The following is a 24,743-nucleotide window of genomic DNA, read 5'->3' as shown; positions in this document are numbered from 1 at the left end:
AACTAAATGCAAAACATCTACAAATAAAAACAGAAAAAATAATATGCTTTTAAATCTAAGAAGAATACAACCTTAGTAAACACAAAAAGCTGTTCTCAAATAATTTAATCTAGTAAAGGAGAAAAAGGTCCAAACCAACCACTGTGTGATAAAGGATTTACCCCCTACAGATACAATAAGTACCATGTCTATAGTTAGCAATGACTTTGTCTGTTCATAAGTTACTTCAGATCAGGGAATGATTTTAATTTCATATAGCCTACTTCATGCTGTCAGATAGGTTCTGTTTTAGTGATTTGTTTCTATAGGTGAACCCATAATCTGGCCTGGGTGTGGCAACTGAATTTGAACCAAAGCAAAACTGATCTGAAACAATCAACAGTATCAAAATAGCAAAAACTAAAGAAATCTGCAAGGGCCAAATGTTTTTTTATGGAGGCAGAGTTTCACCACACAGCATAGCTAGCTGCAAATGGAAGTTAGAAAAGCAAGAATACGTCAACATTAAGTATGAATAACTTTGTTTACAAGATGTACAGAATCTCCAACTAGACCGGTAATAGTGACCCGGAAAAGACAAAGATAAACAGAAAATAGTATCTAAATTTCTGCTTATTGTTGTCTTATTCACAAACTAGCACTAGCACTGTAGCACAGCTAACTTCTATAAGAAGTCAGAAAAGTTAACACATTCTATCATTGATTTAGATTGGATTTTCTGATGGAGACCAAATTTATGATTCTGTCAATTTGACAAGTTGACCAGCGCCTGATGAAACAAAACACCGCTAAGCCATCATACTGCCACCACCGTGTTTGACTGTCAGCATGATGGTTTGTTGCTTTTATACATAGAATCTGGTAAGTTTGGACACCCTGAATGAAATCATCATTTTATGTTAAAGGAAGGGTGGAGGAAGAATATATCTGTTTGCTTCCTGCATCATAACATCAGGTGAAATAAAACTGCAGTAAATATTCAAATCCTGCTTGCTTAGCAAGGCAAACCTAGCCATAATAGGATAAGATGAGGTCAGCAGAAAGATAACGTCAAATAATTTGCTTGAAGTGCTTTAAGCAGACACAAAACCCTGCTGTCTGTAAATGCTCTCAGTTTTTATCCGAATCATTAAATTCAGGTGTTCCAGTCACTTCATGTATAAAATCCAACCCAAACTGCTTCTAAGAACGTTTGGAGCTCAGCGAACGTCAGAATGGCACCTGCTCTGAAAGTGCAGTCCTAAAGTTTCCTCCTTACTAAACACTCCAGTGAGTAGAAGAAATGCAGAGTCCTTATCTTAACCCAATAAAACACCTTTGGGTTGAATTACAACATAGACTGTGAGAAAGGTATTCTCATCCAACATCTGACCTCACAGATGATCAATAATTCCCATGAAGGGATTCCTCCACCTTTTGGAAACCGGTGAAACAGTTGTGGTTGAAAAGTTTAGAACTCATGATGCTAACCCTCATCTCAAGTTCTCGTGTGAGCGAAGGCAGGCGAGTGAAAACAATAGTTATTGATCCTAATCATAAAATGCGACCTGGTTATTCTGAATTAGGTTTCAGATGTAAGAAAGACTTTAAACATTTTACAGCTGAGTAAATTCAGCATGAAGAGGAACTTTCTTCTGTTTTTGTTCTGGAAACTGGTGGAAAATTTCACACTGAAATAGTAAATATGAAACTGTTTTCTGAAAAGGTTATTGAGGTGTTGATGTTTTTTGTTAACTATTTTATTTTTACGTTCTACTTGTAAAAAAAAAATCCAACTGGAAATTAAATTTGGTTTCAAAGATAAAGGGAAACCAATAAATTTTATTTTGTTTTTTAGATGTTGTGATAAACTGGAGACCTAATCAGAGGGCAACACCAGCCCCCCCATGGATGGATGGATGGATGGATGGATGACTGTGCTGGATGCTTAATGGATGATTTTCCAGGTTGTAGTGTGATAAATCGGCCACCAGGTGTCAGTAAATCCTCTTTCTGTTCCTCTATGTATCCGCCGCTGAAACATTTGTTATTTACTGTAAAAGTGAACTTCTTCCAAAGCGCAGGAGATCAGCATCTGTCATTTAAATTTTATTTTCTGTTTGCTCCTGCCCTGAACTCAGCACATCCTTCAGCCGCACTGCATCCTGGTCCTCCCCCTGCAGCAGACTCTTCCCTCTGGGGGTTGGAAAGGATCAGTGTAATATCTGGCCACCAGCTGTTGCTGCTTCCTCCGCTCGCTGCGCTTTGTCAGCGCTCCGGTGAAAGGCGGAGCGCCGAGGGAGCTTTACCGCCAGCAGGTGACTGATGTCCGCCTGAAATGTCAGGCCTCACCGGCAGCCACATCCAGACTCACCTCAAGACAAGCTCCGCCATGCTGGAGGCGGGCTGCTCTAAATGAAACGATCCCTCAGGTAGCGAACATCAGGGAAGCAACTCAGTCATACAAGAGGATTAGAGCCATGAAAATGATGAGTTTTATCTCTGACCTTTTCTCTCAGAGTTCTGATTTTAAACTCAGAATTTTGTCTATTATTTCTCAGAATTACAACTTTAAACTGACAGGATAGGCAAGCATAATTTTTTGGTAAATTATTGGCTTGCAAAATAATATTTTGTTCTGTTTTGTGTTTTGTAATGTTGTTAATTTACGAAAAGAAATAATCTAAATCTAAACTGAGAATTCTGACATTAAACTCAGTGCAGAAATCTAAGTTTTTTCTCAGAATTTTGACTTTCCATAGATTTTTTTTGACTCATTATATCATATATAATATCATAAAATATTATATATGATTATAAGATTTTATATTTTATGATTATAAAATATTTCATCTTCTCCGTGTGAGCAGCTAAAGGTCTGAGGCTTGACTTGATTTGCTGCATCTGCCTCACAAACTTGTTTTGTTTTCCAACCTTTATTTGCTGTCCGGGTTTTATGGTTGATATAAGCAGGAAAATATGAAGCAATTGATTACATTTGAATTAAATTGACTGTAAATGTTTTAAAAGAAGCAAACTGCTAGAACTTCCCAGTTTGGTTTTTAAATCAAAGGAAAATAAAACCTTTGAAGATAAAATGAGTTAACATTTTATCAGAGCTGTGCTGATTTTATCAACTTTGAAGCAAAACTGATCACATCTTTTTTAGTAGGATTGATTATTGCTTTGTTATTTTATTATTTTGTCAGTGCAGAAGCTACAACTAGCTTGACAAACGACCAGCTTTCATAGTTGAAAGCAGCACAAATAGGTTAAATTTCTGCATTTCCAAGAAAATAAATGAATAAATCATAAGTTATGAGGCGATACTGGTTGTAACCTTTCACATGAACCCTGCAGAAACCCGAGTCTCGGACATGAAGACGTCTTTCCCTCCAAGGTTATTTCAGCAGGACATGAATTTGCTTTTAACGCTCGTTTCTTTTTCTCATCCTCAGACTTAGAAAACCCTGATCTTCTACCAACCTGAGTTCGTCTCTGAAGCTTCAAAAATATCTCTTCTGCTCCTCTAGGGGGGGAACTCTTTTCCATCTTTAGATGTTGACTTTATTTAATGTATCTCCATTCATAATGTTTGTGCCCTTTTCCCCCTTTCATCAGTTTAAATAATACAACAGTCAGACCTTCAAAGAGTTGCGTTCTGATGCAACCCGCAGCAACGGTCCAGTTAAAGCCAGAATCTCTCGTCTCTGCGGCGTCCAGAGCCAGCGCCGGGTTTCATCACTGCTTGTTGCTAACCTTGTTTATCTTTAAAGAAAACGTTCTTCTGAAGATCCAAACCAGCGCATTACACTGTAAAAAATTAACAGCAATATTTTGGTTTATTTAGCCTGTCAGAGAAAAAATAACTTTTCAGACATATTTTCACCACGTTGTTCATACATTTAAAAATGTCAGAGTAAATATTTAATTCACAAGAGAAATATTTATTTTACAAACTTTAGCTTTCACATTAAATATTTAACAACTAAGCTAGATATTTAGTTTGAAAAATGAGTAGCTAGTTTAGAAGTAAATATTAAGTTAAAAAATAAATATTTAATTTGAAACCAGAATTTTGGTTGAAAAGTAAATATTTAGTTGACAACTAAATATTTAACTTGAGAATTAAATATTTAGTGTGGAATGCTGACATTTATAAATGTTTGAATAAAATGGTGAAAATATAACTTAAAAAAATTAATGCCCACTTTTTTTTCTATGACTTTCTAAAAAACCAAAAATATAGCTGTTAAATTTTTAGTGTATAACTTTACAAACAGCGGCCCATATTTATCTGGCTGCTCTGACATGTTTTATTCGCTCAGGTTATATTTATGGACGGCCTGCTGTGTAATTAGGGAACAAACATGCATGAAAAAGCAAAAAGCGAACAAACGACAGACCAGAAGGACACAACTCACAGCCAGTCGAGAGATTTTTGAAGGCTGGAGTTTCAGTGGGAGGTGAAATATGAGCAGGCAGATCCCTGGTGTTTTATGCCTGGTAGTAACCTTGTAAAAAGCCCCACCTTTAATGATCAACATGGGATAATAACTGCAGCTGAATTCAATGTCTTTCTGTGGCTAAAACACAAATATGTTTCAAAATGTTTCTATTATAGCATAAAGTTGTCGGCTGAGTAACTATTACTATATGATTATAATTAGTGTGTTTTTGTTTGCTTACTTAAGCAGCACTAAACCCATATAAGAAACTGAAATACTGCAGGAAGAACCACGCTGAACCAACATTTGAGATGCTGTTTATGTTCTGTTGTGAATAAAATTTAGTTTTCTGTGATTTGAAAGTCTTTTAGTTTTAATTTAATAGATTTATGACCCTTTTCAATCTCATAGATATCTGTTTTCTGAACAGGTTGTTGTGTTTCTCATCTGTTCTTTAGATTGAGACATGATGTAAATGAGCATACTTCAGGTTGTCAAACAGGTTAAATTTAAATGATTTATTGATTCTACAGATCAGTGCAGCAATCAGGTCCAAGTGAAAAGGAGCCAAAATATGTGGTTACTCCCAGTTAATTTATGATTTTTCAAAGGAAAGTGGCTACTTTTTATATCGATGAAATCCTCAAATTAAATCAGATTTTTTTAGGGCTGGGGCCTTAATGTGCTGATTTATATTTGTTAGTAATATGGGTTTAAAACTAACGCAATTAATTTTTTAAAATTAGTTTTAATACAAACGTTTGGAGCCGGAACCCTTGTGGCTTGTTTCCGGTACACCGGTAAATCTGACGCACAAGCAGCATCCGCTAACAACTGATGGAAGAAGTCGCCTCTTTTGGCCCTGTTTGGATTAATTTCTTCTTCTAAACTGATTTCATTGGACGCTGGAAAGTACTATTGTTGTGTTAAAGTTGTACTAAAAGGAGGGAGCAAAGCCATTTAGCCTAAAATAGCATCTCAATGCTAAACATGTAACAGCTAATGCTAATGTCAGCATTCACAGTCCACATTTCTAAAGAAGCTCCATTTATAATCAGGGCTTCCTGAAACTCTGGAAAGATGAACTTTGCTCCAATCTGATGCTTAAACTACCTAAATAACCGTTTTAAATTGATAAATATCTTTGTTGTTGGGCTCATATATCTATTTATGTCTACTTATTTAACAATTTTGCAACAAAAAGGGGTTTTTGAATTGAAAATTATGCTTATTTTGTCAGTTTAACTCAATTAAAAATATTTAATTCTGTACAAATTTTTGTATTTAAGTTAAAGTAATTATTTTGTGAGAAAAAAAGCAGCTGTTAACATGAACAGAAACAAACTGAGACGCCCAAACAGAACAGAGTTCAGCCTGGTTCACTTCAGGAGGTAAAAACAAGCCACTGACTGTTATTATCTGGAAGTAAAGTGTTTGATTATACCCGACTCATGATGGAAATCCAGACTTTCACTCCTCTGTTCCTCCTTCAGACCCCCTGTTGATTATTTGTGTTTCTAACCTGCGGCATGTTTATGCTGCTAACAACTGCGCTGTCTTCAAAGGAGAAGGTCACACAGTCAGTCAGTTTGTTTGTGCTGCTGACTGAAATATGCAGTTCCACCTTGAGATGAAGCATTGCCATCATCAGGCCTCATTAGGCTCAGGAGGCGCAGACAGGACTCTAATGCTTTCTCCAAGGACTGTGAAAGAGCCGTACCTCATTTAGCAACAAACAACAGGTTTGTGTCATCGCTGCACAAGAGCATCATGTCTTACCAGAATACGTGCGTGTTCATTACGCCCCAGGTCCAAAACATGACGCGTTTCTATAAAAATGGTTAAAATGCACAACAGCATATCGGGGCTACTGCTGGAAAATTTCTGCAAAAAAAAAAACCTCAGAAAATGTGACATGAATGAATTTGAAACATAAAAAAGGTAGAAAAAAACATTGAGATTTTCTTTAAAAATCAGAAATTTCTGAGTTTGAAAGGTTTAAAATTTGCTAGAAAAAAAAATGCAATTTTTGAGATTCATTTTTTTTGTTAGAAAAAACCAGGAAATTTCTGAGTTTGAAAAGTTGAATATTTGCTAGAAAAAGACATAAATCTGAAAAGGAGTTTCAAACTTTTTTTCAGTACCGTAATTTTTTTTTCTGTTTCCAAACTTTTTCAGTTTCTAAATTATTATTTCATTTGTTTTCAGTTTCAAAATTGTTTTTCAATAAAAAAAATTTTCCATCTTCAAAATTAATTTTCTCTTTAAAAAAATATTTGAGCTAACTTTATGGACCAAATTTAGCTCTATAAAAAACTTACAAAATTTCAACTTTAGATTGTGTTGTATATTGTTAGATTGTTGTATATTGTCAAAACTGGAGTTTGGTTTCTGAATAAAATTCAAGATTAATTTCCATCTCAGACGAGAACTTCAGAGCTCAGAGCAGCACTAGCTAAGCTAGGTGTTACGTTAATAGTATGTTGGTTAAATACATAAATAATCACTAGACTAAAAACCTAAAAAAGTTGACATCATACAAAAATCCCCAAAGTTTTGAAAAGGTTTTTCCTCCCAGTCTTTCTGGCTGCAGTTAGAAACTTTACTGGGAACGGAGCTGGACAAAGAGAGAGAGAAAACACAAAGTGTTCAAATGTTTTCAGCTCGTTTTACATCAGAGAACATTAAGATCCGGCACAAACCGGCAGTTTGCAGCCAGGCGGCACAGGGCTTTGCAACTTGTGTTTGGATTAACATTGACCCCAACCCCCCCGTTACCACGGCGATTCTCAGCCAATTTAATCCCTGCTGTTTACAATCCACCAAAACATTACACAACTCAAACAGTTTCCTCCGGCGGAGACACACAGCGGCATCCTTCTGTTTTCTCTATCGGATTATTTCATTTAAATCTAAATTCATCAGATAATCTCATCAGATTATTTTGTAGAAGTTGCTGCTTTTTATCACAGCAACCAGTGAGTCAGCATTAAAATACTTAATAAGGTGAATAAAAGACAGCTAATATGTGTTATATTGTAAATTACAATGTGTTATATTGTTATATTACTGCATTGCTCAGAAAAGGTGGGAATCACCATGGCAACCATCTTTTCCTGACAGGGCTATGCCATGTAGCCATTTTAGTAACATTTAAAACTTTTCTGAATTTTCTCTGCTGTTGTTGTTCTGCCTCTTCGCATTTCTTTATATCAATGAACTTCCTGCTACAGCAGATTCTGATCATTAAAATTTAAAAGAACTCAACTGCTAACGTCTTAAAAATGTTGAGAAATGGTTGGAAACTGGACAGACAACGTCTACTTCAATCAGTCGCTCACATTTTAGACTGACATCATTTATTTTGACAAAAACAAACAGCATCTGTCACGTTAAATCCGTACGTTTCCATTTGATTTCTGCTCCAGTTCTGTTGTTGAGCGGGGTCTGCTGAGGAAAACGGTTCAGAGCCACCAGGCCTTAGCACTGCTCCTCCCCCAGAGAGTCTGTGTTCTCCCCCAGGTCTATGGAGGCCGACGTTCCCCTCATTTTCCCATGACCTGGAGCCGGGCCGGGCCCGATGAGTCCGGCTCTGGGGCCGCCGTGGCTGGGGTAGACCTCCACGGAGCCGGAGACGGACTGCAGGGAGCGGTCCCGGAAGTAGTGGAAGGCCTCCTGGTCCAGGTAGCTCTGCTCCTCGCGCAGCCCCTGCTCGAACAGCTTGCGTTTGTGTCGGAACTCGATGACGGTCTTGGTGTAGGAGTTGAGAGTGGTGACGGAGGCGGCCATGCAGCAGGTGAAGGAACCCCACGCCATGCTGGATGGAGACGCAAAGAGAAAATCACAGTCAAAGTCAGAATTATCTAGCAAACAAACTGTGATTAACTGCCAAGGTTCAATTTCCAAGCAACACCTGCTGCCTGATCCTCCCTGACCTGCAGACCCAAGGATTTACTTAAGCAGAACCTGCCTGACATCATGAAGTAGGCGAAAATATCTCAAAAAGCAACACATTGGGCGTGCCGTGGTGGTAGAGGACAGCGCGACCCACGTTTGGAGGCCTTGAGTCCTCGACGCAGCTGTCGCGGGTTCGACTCCCGGACCCGACGATGTTTGCCGCATGTCTTCCCCCCTTTCCTGTCAGCCTACTTTCATATAAAGGACACTAGAGCCCACAAAAAGACCCCCTGGAGGGGAGGAAAAGAAAAAAAAGCAACACATTGATCCCTGAGCTAAAGAAATTCAAGGAAGTCTGGAAATGGTTGCTGAGACATTTTTAAGGCTCTGGGACTCTAGTAGTCTGGCCATCGCCTTCATGTACAATTAGATTTTCATTTACCTTCAGTGCTCTGTCTGGGATTTCTCCCATTAAGCTAAATTTTAATTGGTTGAAGAAGGAGGAGTTGTCAATTTTCTGTGCTGTTTTAGAATTGTAAGGTTGTAGATTTGCAATGGCAGCAGATGAAGAAAACAAAACAATTCAGTCCATGTTGGCCAGGCCTCCAAATATTGACCACCAAGAGGAACGTCCGAGACAAACTTAAAGAAGTTTGTTTGGCTCGTCACTTCTCTCTTGGCAGTGAGAGATGTTTGCTTATAGGACACACAATTTCCGGTGAACTTCATTAATCTAGCGTGTTACATTATGTCACGGCCAAACATTAGTGATTGGGTTAAACGGTCACCCAGGCAGATTCACAGACCCTCTGTATGAAGCAAAAAGTAGAACAAGGGGCTGGTTTTTACCAGGCTGGGACTCCACAGAACCAAGGGGAGAACCATGAGCCACACATGGAGAAAAGATGAGTGGAGAACCTTCCCAGGAGAGGAAGACCGACCAAAATGAGTCCAAGAGCGCATCGTTGACTCATGGAGGGGATCACAGGAAAAAACAGAAATAAAAACATCTAAACCTCTGCAGTTCCTGCCAGCTGTGTTTCCATTGACCATAACTTCGAGTAAAAGAAACATCTTGATGATCTCAGGAGGTTTGGTGAAATTCTTCTGTTAGAATCCATGTTGGCCCACATTGGCCAATGTGGGTCAAGTTGGGACGTAGTACCAGAACACGGTGGTGGCAGTGTGATGGTCTGAGGCTGGAAAGACTGAATGTGATAAAATGTGACAAATGGATATGAATCTTTTATTATATTAATAGTTAATGTAATACTTTTAAAATGCTGCTAATGCTGCAGATGAACAACATCGGCTTCGGGACATTTCGGCCTGCAGAATGAGGGACTCTAATGAAAGGACTGATGCTTCCTGGCACTAAAGATCGTCCCGGATAATAAAACCTGACTGCATGTCGTAAGAAACGCACGGCATACGAGGTCGGAGGTTTATGGGAGGAGAGTATCAAGCAGATGAGGTTGTTCTCCCTGTCCTTGTTTGACGGGTGATTTGTTTGAGTGTTCACAGGAGCTGCAGCTCAGTTTTACCAATGAGCAGAGAGCTGTGAAGGTCCTGACTGGATGATTATCTGAGAGACAGCGGCTCCGTCACTCACCTGGGAGCTGAACGCCACCGCCTGCACCTGCACGCCTTCAGGTTTGGCTGTTTTATCAACCTTACAGACCACTCAGGGCTGCTCTGCATCCCCAGAATCCAGTTTTTATGCATCTCTAATCTGGAACAAACGTCTGAGTTCCTTTAAATCGAGGCTAAAAACCTACCGGAGTAGAGCTGCTTTGGATTAGCATTAAGTAGGACACTGATCAACATAATTGATGTGTTTTTGCTTGATGGCATTTGATAAACTGTAATGTTTATTGGTCGTTTCATAATTTATGACTGTATTATGTTTTTATGATGTAAAGTACTTTGAACTGCCTTGTTGCTGAAACGTGAAACACAAATAAACTTGACCTGTTTCTATTTATGCCGTTCCTTTGGTTAGTCATCTTCCAGACTTTTCTTAACCCTGATGTTCCTCCCTCTTCTTCCTGCCCTTAAGCACACCTTGAATCTGGGAGGAACCAACACCTGCTGAAGGTGAAAGCTGATTGGCTGCAGCCTCTCTGTATTTACACCTGATTTGCAGAGCAAAGCTCAACCTTGTTTCTGTTTCAGGAAGTGAAACTCACACAGTCGCTGTGACTGAGTGCAGAAATGGAGCAGAATCAGCTGGACAAAGAAACTTTCTCCTGTTCCATCTGCCTGGATCTACTGAAGGATCCGGTGAAGATTCCCTGTGGACACAGCTACTGTATGAACTGTATTACAGACCACTGGGATGAAGAGGATCAGAGGAGAATCCACAGCTGAACCTCCAGGAGAACATCTGCTCTCAGCATGATGAGGTGATGAAGATGTTCTGCCGCACTGATCAGAAGTGTATCTGTAGTTTCTGTTTACTGGATGAACATCAAGGCCACATCACAGTGTTAGCTGCAGCAGAAAGGACTGAGAGGCAGAGAGAGCTGGAGGAGAGACGAGGAAACATCCAGCAGAGAATCCAGGACAGAGAGGAAGATGTGAAGCTGCTTCAACAGGAGGTGGAGGCCATCAATCACTCTGCTGATAAAACAGTGGAGGACAGTGAGAAGATCTTCACTGAGCTGATCCATCTCCTCCAGAAAAGAAGCTCTGATGTGAAGCAGCAGATCAGATCCCAGCAGGAAACTGAAGTGAGTCGAGTCAAAGATGTTCAGGAGAAGCTGGAGCAGGAGATCACTGAGCTGAAGAGGAAAGACGCTGAGCTGGAGCAGCTCTCACACACAGAGGATCACAACCAGTTTCTCCTCAACTACCCCTCACTGCCAGCACTCAGTGAGTCTACACACTCATCCAGCATCAACATCCGTCCTCTGAGACACTTTGAGGACGTGGCAGCAGCTGTGTCAGAGCTCAGAGAGAAACTACAGGACGTCCTGAGAGACTCATGGACAAACATCTCACTGATGGTCACTGAGGTGGATGTTCTACTGTCAGAACCAGAACCAGAACCAAAGAGCAGAGCTGGATTCTTAAAATATTAATGTGAAATCACTATGGATCCAAACACAGCTCACAGATATCTGGTACTATCACAGGGGAACAGGAAGGTGACACTTATGAAACAACCTCAGTCTTCTTCCAGTCACCCAGACAGATTCACTGGATTCTCTCAGGTTCTGAGTAAAGAGTCTGACTGGACGTTGTTACTGGGAGGCGGACTGGAAAGGAATAGTTTCTGTAGACGTCGCATACAAGAACATCAGCGCAGCAGGCCAGAGAAAGAAATGTGGATTTGGAGGTAATGACATATCATTGGCTTTAGATTGGTTCTAAATTTGGTCACAACAACATCTGGACTGACACCTCAGGTCGTGCTTCCTCCAGAGTCGGATCGTACCTGAATCACTCAGCTGGTATTCTGTCCTTCTGCAGCGTCACTGAATCCATGATCCAAGAGTCCAGACAAAATTCACTGAACTGCTACTGGCTGGAGTTCTGTAAACCCAACTAGCCTCCCTCAGTTCTGTCTGATTGTTAGTCGGTCGATTACTCTGATGTCTCTGCTGTTCTGTTCTTTGTACAATACAAGACGTACAATGAAGGACTGAAACTGAAAGAAACTCTGAAGCAACTGAGAGGAACGCCCACATGAATAACTGCATAAATATCACGAATGATCAAAATATTACCTAAATCCCATTGCCAAAATAGTTAGTAAATTAATTCAAAGTTACAAAAATCTACATTAAGAATTGCTTTTTATATGTGTGTCTTTTTTAAAAATTCATAAAATTCATTTTTTTTCTCCATTTGTTGACCAGTAAAGTAAGTTTTAAGTGAGAGCGACTGACCAGAAGGACCAGCCGTAGTCCCAGCTGTGGGGCCTCCAGTCTTCAGGCCCCAGACTGACTGTGATCTGGAACACCTGCGTGTACATCATGTGGGCCACCATACCCAGAAGACCTGCAGAGACACGCAGAGGAAAAGATCATTTATCAGAGTTCACATCCGGATTTCACATCCAATGGAAATATATAACATTTAAGAAACGTTTAGCTTCTATGGAGACCAAAATAAAGAAGCTTTATTCTTCTACAAACCATTTTTATGCTCTTTGGGCTTTAGATAAACTCTGCACAGTTTTAAAAGCCAGAAAATGCACAGTGTTTTTGCACTGAAGGGTGAACAATATTTATTTCTTAAAATATACGAAATAAGAGAATTTGTAACTGAAAAAAAATTAATATCCAATCAAATTATAGCAGCAAAGCATCTGAAAGGCTTCCCCAAAAACATATTCAGGATCTACTGAGTTTCATTTTATTAAAGAATTTTGTTTATTGTTCATTAACACACTTATGATCCTTCTTAATGTATTTTTTTATATTAAAACAAAATGTTATGGTATTAAATTTGCATATGATGACAGTTCACAGATGAAGCTGGTTAAAAAGGTTCTAAGTTACATTTAATTTCTTACATAACGGCCCTGACTCAGGATCATTAGTGGAAACGCAGCAGCAGTAAATCTCTGCAGCCTCAGGAATAAACCGGAACGTTTGGTTACGCTGAATAAATTGATTTAAATTGATTTAAATTGATTTAATGCTCTGTGATCAGGCATCAAATCAATTAGACACGGAGCTTCAATCACAAGATTACAGCAAGTCAAAAAGGAGACGGTGAAAGAGTGGAGGCGTGTTGGCGCCGTGGATCAGTCAGTCAGCTGGGCTGGTTCTGCTGCAGGCGGAGGAACGACGGGCCGACCCGGTTCTGATCGGCCGACCCGGTTCTGATCAACCTCAATGTTTGGGTTGGACCATTTGTGCAGAATCATGCTTCAGGTCAACAGCAACAAGTCCATCTGTTCTTCCATCCATCCATTCATTCGTTCATCCATCCATCCATCCATCCATCCATCCGTTCATCCGTCCATCCATCTGTTCATCCATCCGTCTGTCCGTCCATCCATCCATCCATCCATCCGTCCGTCCATCCGTCCGTCCGTCCGTCCGTCCATCCATCCATCCGTTCTTCCATCCATCCATCCATCCATCCATCCGTCCGTCCATCCGTCCGTCCGTCCGTCCGTCCATCCATCCATCCGTTCATCCATCCATCCATCTGTTCATCCATCCGTCTGTCCGTCCATCCATCCATCCATCCATCCGTCCGTCCATCCGTCCGTCCGTCCATCCATCCATCCGTTCATCCATCCATCCATCTGTTCATCCATCCGTCTGTCCGTCCATCCATCCATCCATCCATCCATCCATCCGTTCTTCCATCCATCCATCCATCCATCCATCCATCCATCCATCCATCCATCCATTCGTTCATCCATCCATCCATCTGTTCATCCATCCGTCTGTCCGTCCATCCATCCATCCATCCATCCATCCATCCATCCATCCATCCATCTGTTCTTCCATCCATCCATCCATCCATCCATCCATCCATCCATCCATCCATCCGTTCATCCATCTGTTCATCCATCCATCTGTTCATCCATCCATCCATCCATCCATCCATCTGTTCTTCCATCCATCCGTCCATCCATCCATCCATCCATCCGTCCATCCATCCATCCATCCATCCATCCATCCATCCATCCATCCATCCATCCATCTGTTCTTCCATCCATCCATCCGTTCATCCATCTGTTCATCCATCCATCCGTCCATCCATCCATCCATCCATCTGTTCTTCCATCCATCCATCCATCCATCCATCCATCCATCCATCCATCCATCCATCCATCCATCCATCCATCCATCCATCTGTTCTTCCATCCATCCATCCGTCCATCCATCCATCCATCCATCCATCCATCCATCAGGTTTTATGTCACTCAGTTTCATGATCATCTGTTAAGTCTAGAAAAGCAGCGAAACATTTTTCAGTCTTTCCCGTTTCTGTCGCCAGCGATCAGAACCAGCTTGTTGTGTAAGAGGTTTAACTTGAGTCTGGATAAAAACTCCTGGCAGGAAAACAGTGAAGCCTGGAACTAAACCATCTGACCAAAACATCTGGCCACGAAGAAGAAATGCTGGAAATCCTAGAAAATGCTTGAATTTTATATTTTAAGGAAAAGTTTTTCACATCTGGATTACGTGATGAAATGTTAAGAAACTTCCTCAGGTACTGTAATCATACTGCTGGTTAAAAAACAGTTCAACAAAAATCTGATTACTCTCTGAAAGACATTAAAATGTTGAACATTTATTTTATCATTCAGCAGGTAGAAAAATAATGAAAAGTTTAAACATCTGAGTCACAACACATCTATTTCATGGATTCAAAATTAGCAGCTAAAATGCAGCTAATTATCTACATTTAATGAGAAATGAAAAACAAATGAAACTATTTTACTACTTTAAATTGTTTATTATTATTTTCTATAAGATTGTCATTACATTTGTTTTCCACATAAACAATTTAAAGTAGTAAAATAGTTTCGTTATGTTTTTACCTGCTGAATGATAAAATAAATATTCAACATTTTATTGTCTTTCAGAGAGTAATCAGATTTTTGTTGAAAATAGATTTCTAAATATATAAGTTGTAAAATAAAAAGCTTATTGCATATTTGCCTTATATTTTTAAAGTTACAATCAAACTTTTTCCTGTTTCTTGGTCTAAAGCTGTTTTGTTTATTCTGAGGAACAAAAACAGGAAACCAGAGATTCTGCTGCAGAGACACTCATGACGAAACATTTATCCACTGCTTCTGTCTTGACTTAAATGAGATACTAGAAGTGAATATTTCAAGTTTAAAAGTATGTTAGCAGTTATTTGGATTTAGTAGGATGTGATGAAATAAGCTGAAGCAGTGGGAGTGAAATCCCTCTGAGTGGATTCATCCTTTTCTTACCGGACAGTACAGTGAAGACAGCGGCGAAGGCATTGAGTTTGAGTCCGTCGATGACGTTGCTGGAGTGGAAAAGCTCCAGACACATGAGGCTGAATCCGACCACCAGCAGCAGGATGTACAGCACCTCGGAAACCACCGACAGCCACAGCACACCTGCAAAGACACAGCAGCTGCTCACATTTATGGAGCTCTGCTAACGAGGGAGCAGAGCTGCTGGAGACGTTTCCTGCTAACAGCTTTACTGTTTTTGATTAAATAAGTTACGAGGATTTTAATTTAAGTATTTTTGAACTTGAAGAACCAAGAGGAAACCCCACCAGTATTTAACACCATCAGCTTCTCCCACATTAATCAGCAAAACATTCAAACTTGTAATTTACCCTGCTACATTATTCAAAGGATTTCCCAATCATGATGGAGTCATTTTGCATCCGTTTCATCCACTGACTCCGTTTTTCTCTTGAGCAGAAAGTTTTGACAGAGAAAACATGCAGGGTGTGAACCCTAGTGTCAGGTTTCCGCCTCTGTCGTCCTGAATATGTATCAGCAGACAGTCAATAAAACATGTAGAGGGACTCGGCTGATAACAGGAAGGCAGCAGCTCATCAGACCGAGTCGCAACACGAGCGGATATAATTACTGACTTTAATTACGGCGTGTGCACGCGCATGTTTGTGTCAGCGGCGCGTGACGTCTGCAGGTCCTGAATGTGAAGCTTGTTTTTTTTTCAGGGCTCCTCTATAGATTACCAAAACAAGAATGGACATTTAATTAAATTTAGACCCTCAGGGCGGCTCACAACCAAGGATCCTTATTAATTAATTCACAGCTGGATTTTGACAAAACACTGAATAACTCACAAACTTAGTTACTTTGGGGAAGCATTATGTTTAATGCAGACTCACTACGCTGTATATGATTATTTCATTTAAAAGGTATTCAAGTTTAAAGGTGCGTTAAATGTTTTCAGGATGTTTTCCCACCTGAGAGTCTGGTATACTCAGTTTGACTGGCAACCAAAATGGCAACATTAGTTACATTTTTCAACCACTGTGGTTTTCTTTCACACTGCATTGAGTCAAACCAACCAAACCCTTCGAGGAACCTGTTCCCCTCCTCACCTGTGGGGGCGCCGCACCAAGAACCACTGAAGGAAACACTGAGTGCAACTTCCTTCTTCACAAAAAGGAAACCATGGCGTAGTGTCAGATCTTAGTGATTGATTTCACTTTTGTCTTTAGCTAAAGACATTAAGAGCACACGGCTAAATCTTCAGCCGCTAAAATCTGACGCCTTCATTTTTGTTTCCGTTGATGAAGAAGGCAGTTTCCCTCAGAGTCTTCAGAGGTTTCTGTGTCGTTTCTGTGAGGATGTGAAAGTTTTTTTGTTTTCTAGTCAGTTTAGTTCCTGTGTCGTCTTGTCTACCCGCTGATTGATCCCAGCTGTATCCTGTCCCCCTGATTACTCCCACATGTGTCTGTGTTTCTTCGTTGGGTCCTTGTCGTAGCCACTGCTGTCATTTGTCACCTCACTCCAGTGCTACCAGTGTTGAGTTCCTTGTCTCCCAGTTCACCTGTGCTGCCTGGTTTTCTGTGAGTTCGTCGATTAAATCATCATTTTTTCACACCTCTACCTCCGCATTCATACTCACCTCAACTACCAGTTTCTTTCAGTGGTTCTTGGTGCAGCGCCCCCACAGGCCAGGAGGGGAACAGGTTGGTTTGACTCGGTGCAGAGAGAAAGTGAACCACAGCAGCTGGAGATGGAGCAGATGATGAAGTTTGGTCCACATTCAAAACGTGTCTACTGGACTATCAGGTGGGAAAACACCCTGAGTGTGTCGGGGGAATCGAACTCTGGTCTGTTTAAAGCGGACCAAACGTGTCAGGTGTGAATACTCCCCCAGGTTCAGGTAAACCAGAGTTCACGGTTTTGTGAAGCTCAGTCGAATTCTTGTCCGCCTACAAACTCACCAATCAGGAATTTGACTTGAAAAGATGAAAGAAGAAGAAGAAGAAGGTTGTCCGGCGAATCCCGTCGTCGCTGCTGCTCTGGTTTTAACAGATGAAACATCTGAGAACTTTTATTATTAACAAGCAGCTCAGTGTGAAGCTAAAGGCACCAAAAGTATTTCCTGTCTTCTGAATGCTCAGATATTCCTTCCTTTCATCAGATCCAGGATATAAACAGGATTCTGGAGTCGGACTGAAAACCAATCAGGTGGGATTTAGACAGAATCATCCTGATCATTTCAGAGCTTCAGGCTCCAATAACTTCAATAAATCAATCAAAGATACTCAGCTTGATCATTTATCAGTTAGCACCTGCTTATACTGGCTTGGTGAACTCGGGAGCCCCCTGGTGGTGAGGGTCCTAATCAGCTGTTTAACTTGCAGATGCCTTGGGCCGGCCCTGCTGTGCTTTATTTTAAGCATCGTCAACATCTCCTGTAACGGTTCTGCATCTATTATAAACTCACTTTAGGAAGTTTTTAGTTATTTCCTCTTTCAGGAGATGAAGATGCATCCTTAAGAAATGATTAAAAATCCCATTTCGGTCTCTGCAGGTTGACTCGTTTAGCTCCTCCTGATGAACACAGAGCCCAGAAAAGAGATGTTTTTGTTTTTCCCTTCTTTTCCTCGGATTTCCCTGGGCTCTGGGAACAGGTGGGCAGCAGCAGGAAGCGGCGGCGCAGCCGTAATGACCGTCATTACTCACCTCTCTCCGACGCCGGGGCCAGATCAATGAAGCTCCTGCACTTCTCACCTGAGAGCAGAGGCAGAGGGAGCGATGGAGGAGAGAAAAGGTGAAGAAAAAGGTGAAATGAGGCAAACAGAGCAGCGGACGAGCCGGAACGGAGGGAGGAAATGACAGCAAATAGAGCAAATAGAGCTGCTACCAGTTATTAGAACATGTCAGGTTTATTAACACAGACGGTCTAATTAGCATCTTATTAAGCTGCAGAGTCTCTTCTATCAGGGAACAACGTGATACTCTCACCTTTAATCATAAACCAAGAAGAAATGTAGTGAAAAATTGTGATTTTATTCAAAACCTTGATCATAAATGCTTTACAGAAACGCAGGTTTAGCTTTTCTGTCGCTGTCACATCTATCAATTAGGGCTGAAATGATTAATCGGATTTACCGATTATTGGAATAAAAGTCAACTAACTTAGTAATAGATTAACTGGAATATACAGACTTAAAAACATTTGCTGAGAAAAACATAATCCAAGCAATAATTAATTCAAAACTGTACAAAAATAAACATATTTTGCATATAAAATGAAAAACTTCACTTAAGGATATTGTTATTATATTTTAATTGTTTGTATTTTTGCCTTTTTAATATTATATAAAAAGGCTTTAATCTTAGTAACTCAATAAAATAATTGATTACTAAAATTTTATTTTAACCAATAACTAAAAAATATATCATTTTACATTAATACATGTAAAGATGCGTAGACATGTGTGACGGCTCCATGCTGATCCCAAGAAAAGTTTAATATTTTCAAATATTTGAGCACTGTTTATATTAAAACACTGCACTTCATATGACTTTTATATAAGATACAATGTTTGTAAAACACATTTATTACAAAGACATCCTAAATCTTTGGCGCCCCAGAACTTGGCGCCCTGGGCTACTGCCCAGCCTCCATTTTACTCACATGATGTCATCAAACTGGAAGTTATCCGTATTTGGAAAATAATCAAAGCCGAGTCTATAATAATAAGATAAAGCGATAGAAGACGGTTTCATTGCTTTCTCTTTTCATAAGACCTAAACTTCCTTCTGAAATCAGTTCTGTTGTAAATATTGTCATATAATTTACATTTGTTGAAGTAATTAATTTTTCTCCTGTGTTCAGAGCTGCAGACTTAATAACATTTCTCCCAGGTTGTTTGGAGTTTTCTCTGCTGGGTGATTCTTTCTTTCTGGCACGCTCCGCCGGCTGCAGGGAGTTCATCAGCGCTCTGGGCGACCCGGCGGGTCACAGATCAGCAGCCGCAACACGAGCCATAACTCAGCCTCTGCAGTGTCACAGACAAGAGGCAGGCCCATCCATAACCAGCCTGATTACCAACGCGCTCACAACACCGCCCAGCCCAGATGGAGACACTCAGGAAAACTCCGTCTGCATCACAGGAATAATTCGGCCTACAGTAACGCTCGTTTACGACTTTTTAAAACTGTTTATTTGTTTACTTTGGAGATCAATCTGGTTTACTTTTTAGAGACTGAAAAAAGAATTTAAACAAAAAGTTTTAATACTGAAAAAAGGTTTGAAACTGAAATATAAAAGCAAAACAAAAAAATATTCAAAGCTGCTTTTCAGATTCAATGTTTTATTTTTCACTTTCAAAATTATTTTCAGCTTAAATATATATTTTTTTCAGTTTCAGTATTTTTGTTTCTGTTTTGAGCAAAGTTTAATTTAGCTCCACAGTTAAGAAAACACCAACTTACACAAAGTGACAAGTTATTATAACTGCCTGAAATGTTTTATTTTAGGGATAAATTCAATTTAAATGTCAGAGTAAATTGTAATAGTAGAAAACATTTAAGATGAAGATAATAAACGTTGCTTTGCATCTTAGAGTTGTAGCTTATTAGTTTTGAGGCGATTGGCACCGGAAACCAGGCAAAAATACTTGGTAAGATTTTGTCTTTTTGCAGTGTAAAGGTGATTTTTTCAGTGTGGAAATCTTAAATACTGTTAAGAAAAAGAAAACTAAGAAAATTGAAGTCCAAACCAGGTGTCCTGCATAGATCTGGTACTGTAACCCAAATGTTGTGGAAACTGTTTCAGAAACGTTTCTAAGATCTCTCCAGTGATTTCTTCTGAGGTTAAAAGAGCTCAAGTGGTAAAAAATATAAATCTGATGAACGTTACGTCTGCGTGCGATTCAGCAGCTGAAAGGTGAGCAACGTCTGATTAAGACATGAATTTAAAATGTAATTAAAGAGTGAGCAGCTCTTCTGTGACCCGACAGGACCGACAGCACAATCAGTATTCCTGCGTACTCCTTCTCACAGCGCTGCTCTGAAATGTTAATTACTCAGAAAAAGAGAGGGATATTTGCACTTATCACATTTCCAGTTCATCAGGAAGTAAAGAAACTGATTCATTTCAGGTTTCAGGTGCTTTCAAACGTCCTTTCTCTCCGTTTCTCTTCAAAGTCCCATCATTGGTGTTTGGATGTGGCTGTGGTGGCGCCGCCTGCAGCTGCCAGCCGTTTAATCAGTGGCTCGATGTCGTCTGGAGGTTAATTACGGCTCTGATGAGAACCAACGGTGGGGAGAAACAACAGGTAATGTACCTGAGTGTCAGTCTGAATTATTTAGCTAAAACAGAGAGCAGGACGCGTCCGTATGCAGATCTAATCAGGCTGATTATACAGCAGGCTGCCAGAATTACTGGTAGTTTAACTGTTTATCATAAACTTTGGTCATTTATACGTACATGTCATAAAGTTGAGCATTTCTTTGAAACTGATAATGTATTAATAACTGTACAGTGTTTTTTCTGATGTTGTAAAGTTGACCTTATTGTAGTCTATTTTTATTGTTTTATCATATTTTATATCACTGCTGCTGGACAATAAAGAATATTTATATTTTATTGTGATTATTATGAAGCAAAAACCAAAACAAATGATAGAAAATGCTTTTGACAGATATGTTGTTCCGTAAAGAGCCGAAGCTCCCAGAATAAATTCAAGAGTTCAATGAAAGTAATGCAGAAAATATTGGATGGATGGATGGATGGATGGATGGATGGATGGACGATAAAAGAGACTGAGCCGGCTCGGGGTTAAAGGTCGATTATTACTTTTGATTTCAGTTGCATGTTGGTTCTGCCGACCCGTTGGACCAGAACCAGCTGAACTCCCCGTGTAACAACTACTCCTCACTGTCTGCTTTAATCTAACCTTTAACCTTTAACCTTTAGCCAGGCTCTTCTCCGAACACTTCAAACCCCCGACGCTCATAAATAAAACTGGAGAATCTTAAAACTTGTCGAACATAAATGAGGTTTCGTCTCATTTTGTAAATAAAATCACCTGAAAAAAACGACTTTCCACAGAAACAGACAACTTTACCCGACTGCTGCTCTCACAAGTCACAATCAACAAAATGAGGCTTTTATTTAACCAAAAATATACAAAAATCCTAATATCAAAATAAAAACTAAATCCTACAAAATAATAACAATTAAATAAAAATATTTAACATGAAATTATTTCAGGTCAGTATTTGGCTGGGAGTCTGTGTGGATCTGCAGATTTTCGCTCCAGCTCTGGGGATCAGCTGTCAACAGGTCTGGGCTTTGACTAGGCCACTCCAGAACCTCTACCTTGTTGTCTCTAAACCGTCACTGTAGCTTTAACTGGACGCTTCGGATTGCCGTCTGTCTGGAAAGTAAATGTTTTCTCTAAAGCAGTAGTTCCCTTTTAAAGCTTCCATCACCACAGCATGATGCTGCCACCACCATGCCTCACTGGTAATCTTTCAACCATTTCGGTCTCTTGAATCGTCCCATTTTGTTGGCTCTCTTTGTCTTGTTATGATCTCGCGATAATATCGTCGGATCTCGTTGCTGAATAACTTTGATCCGGACGGTAAGAGAGTCTCAATGGTGATCCAAAGACACGGCGGCCATTTTTACTGCCATAAACAGAGTCAGTAATGTGTGACATTAACACGAGAAGTTTTCCATGTCAATATAAACATTATTGATTATAGATTATATTATAACATATAAAATGAATATTATGAAGACAAGAAGGTTTCCTGTTAAAATGAGTTTTTTGTTCAAACAAAAGTTTATTTCTCGTTATAACGAGAAACTTTCAGGCAGTAATGAAGTTTGATGCAAAACTTGTCAACGTGAGAAAGTTTCTTGTTGTAACAAGTTTTGCATCTTGTTGCAAGAGGAAACTTTCTCATTAATGAGTTCTGCATAACGTTTCCCATTAAAACATGATTTACATCTCGCTTTAACAAGAAACTCATAGGAAGTTTGCATAGCAAGAAAGTTTCTCATTATAACAAGATGCAAAACTAATTAAATTTCCTATACTTGTGCCTTTCTACGAACGTTACTGACTTTATATAGGTTTTATATTGTAATCGCTGTGAGAGTATTAGCAGTTTAGTTCCACCACAGCTTTTATTTTTGCACTTTCTCTCACTCCAGCAGACAGCATGGAGTATCTGATTAATTTATAATAATATTCCTGTTTTGGATCCGATTAGGAGGAGATTATTCCAGCTGCAGCTCCTCCAGAGTCACCATGGATCTCTTGCTGTCCAGGTTGTCCGGTTAGTTGGACGTCCATGTCCTGATGCGTCTGCAGGTCCATCCTGTCTCCATGTCCAGATGATGGATTTATCACAAACTTTGGATGTTATTGTAGAACCGAACCAACTTCCTGCCTGACCTGCTGCTGATTTTCTTCGTCTTTGTGATTTTATTTGTTCGCTTCCATCCAGGCAGATGTCCCACTGGACCTTAGTTAGGATTTTCCCCATTAAAATGCATAATTTTCCTTCAAAATGTGGGAAACAGATCCCTTTTAAATAGATAATATAGATTATACTGTTAAAAGTGTATTTATTTTTATTTACTCACCAATTAGTGTATACAAAACCAACATTACAGACTAACAGAGGCATTGATCTGCAAAATAAATAACCAATTAGACAAGAGAATGAATAACAACAACAACAACTAATAAATTAATAAAATAAACAAACATCCATTTAGGACAAAGACAAAACACAGAACTTAACAAAATGATGTCAACAAAAAATTGAATTGTTCAGCATGTCAATTAGGATTATTTTCCTTTTCTCTAATATTCCTTATGATTAATCTGAGATCACACAGATATTTTGGTAGGAGTGGAAAAGAGAAGGAGGAAAAAACAAACAAAAAAATATGCCGGAACAAAGGATAAAAAGTAAATAAATTGAAGATAACTAAATAAGATGTTTTGTGATCTTATAAGTAATTTAAACATGATCAAAACTTTTCCAAATTTCTGCAAATCGATATTTTACCCAAACCTGGATCATCAGCAAAACCATCCCATCCCAAAACTTCCCTAGTCCGCCTGCTTTATGAATAATAACTGCATTCATGCAGGAAATCCAGTTTAAAAAGAAAAACATCTAAAATACGAGCTGGCACCAACTTCGTTGTCTAACAACCGCAAAAAAACATAGAAGAAGAAGAAACTTCGTGCTGATTTTGCGCGCGTAAAGACGCCCAAACTTTCCTACAGACCGGTCATGTGTGGCTGGAGTCTCGGGTTTCCCGCGGGGACGTACCCACCTGCTCCGTGGATGTTCTCCTCGCAGGAGTACCAGATGCCGGTGTGGAAGCGGCGGAACAGGAAGCGGTCGTCCCCGGTCTCCCAGCTGTAGTGCACCTTGCTCTGGTCCGTCTCGTTCACGCCGTAGTCGATGCAGTTGTGGCGCCGCTGCTTGCTGCAGTTGGGCTTGGGGACGCGCTGGGTGCCCTCGCACCAGTAGGTGGTGATGAAGGCGGTGGTGGAGAACAGCAGAGCCGCCAGGTTCAAACACACCGACAGCAGCGCGCGACATTTCCGCATCGTCTTCATGGTTTCCCGCCAGAACCATGCGGGGCGGGACGGTCAGCGGAGAGGCGGCATGGCGCAGCGGCTTTACGCGCGGCTCCTTCCTGCGGGTCGGTCCTCAGCAAAATGACAGCCGTCCTCGGTCCATCTGCTCCGCTACTGAGTCAGAGGAGGAGAAGCGAGGCTGCGAGCGGAACACCCCTCTTTCTGTCCCTCTGACGGCGGCTTGTGCGTCATCACCTGGACCGAACCGAGCTCACACCTCCAGCATCTGACCGATAAACATCTGTTTCACACGATACACTTATTATGTAAAACAGAAGAACAGCAACATCAGAGGTGGGTAGAGAACCCCAAAATTATACTCAAGTAAAAGTAAAAAGTCCAAGACACTCAAAGAATAAAAGCGTATTTGGTCAAAAGTCTACCAAAGTACTGAATAACTGATCAAATTATCTAATTCTATTAAAAAATTAGGGCTGCACAGTGGCGCAGTTGGTAGCACTGTTGCCTTGCAGCAAGAAGGTTCTGGGTTCGATTCCCGGCCGGGGTCTTTCTGCATGGAGTTTGCATGTTCTCCCTGTGCATGCGTGGGTTCTCTCCGGCTTCCTCCCACAGTCCAAAAACATGACTGTTAGGTTAATTGGTCTATCTAAATTCTCCCTAGGTGTGTGTGTGTGTGTGCATGGTTGTTTGTCCTGTATGTCTTTGTGTTGCCCTGCGACAGACTGGCGACCTGTCCAGGGTGTACCCCGCCTCCCGCCTGGAACGTAGCTGGAGATAGGCACCAGCAACCCTCCTGACCTCATTAGGGACAAGGGTGAACAGAAAATGGATGGATGGATGGATATTAAAAAATTACATCATCAGACAGACCAAAGTTAAATG

General features: G+C 40.3%; 1 protein-coding gene and 1 long non-coding RNA gene across 2 annotated transcripts; one reads left to right on the top strand and one right to left on the bottom strand.

Moving 5' to 3' along the window:
• Window positions 1-1,766: 1,766 nt before the first annotated feature.
• On the top strand, window positions 1,767-4,069 carry LOC114159525 (uncharacterized). The gene is made up of 3 exons (XR_003598603.1): window positions 1,767-1,946; window positions 2,121-2,411; window positions 3,438-4,069. It is a non-coding gene; the product is annotated as an uncharacterized LOC114159525 (long non-coding RNA).
• A 3,677-nt stretch (window positions 4,070-7,746) lies between these two features.
• Window positions 7,747-24,102, bottom strand: gsg1l (gsg1-like). The gene is made up of 5 exons (XM_028042958.1): window positions 23,591-24,102; window positions 17,959-18,006; window positions 15,241-15,393; window positions 12,218-12,329; window positions 7,747-8,244 (listed from the first exon to the last, which is right to left on the bottom strand). Exons 1-5 carry the CDS (start codon window positions 23,877-23,879, stop codon window positions 7,908-7,910), a joined length of 939 nt encoding a protein of 312 aa, XP_027898759.1. The 5' UTR covers window positions 23,880-24,102; the 3' UTR covers window positions 7,747-7,907.
• Window positions 24,103-24,743: the final 641 nt, after the last annotated feature.

The sequence above is a fragment of the Xiphophorus couchianus genome, chromosome 16 (assembly GCF_001444195.1).
Source record: "Xiphophorus couchianus chromosome 16, X_couchianus-1.0, whole genome shotgun sequence".
Lineage (NCBI taxonomy): Eukaryota > Metazoa > Chordata > Actinopteri > Cyprinodontiformes > Poeciliidae > Xiphophorus > Xiphophorus couchianus.
This window is presented reverse-complemented; position numbering and strand designations above follow the sequence as displayed.

Excerpts from the sequence above, each read along its gene's own strand:
- gsg1l (XM_028042958.1), bottom strand. The coding sequence starts at position 23,879 with ATGAAGACGATGCGGAAATGTCGCGCGCTGCTGTCGGTGTGTTTGAAC. Across the intron at positions 12,330-15,240 it reads TGTCTTCACTGTACTGTCCG|GTCTTCTGGGTATGGTGGCC; the intron begins GTAAGAAAAGGA and ends GTGTCTCTGCAG. Across the intron at positions 8,245-12,217 it reads GACTACGGCTGGTCCTTCTG|CATGGCGTGGGGTTCCTTCA; the intron begins GTCAGTCGCTCT and ends GTCTCCATCCAG.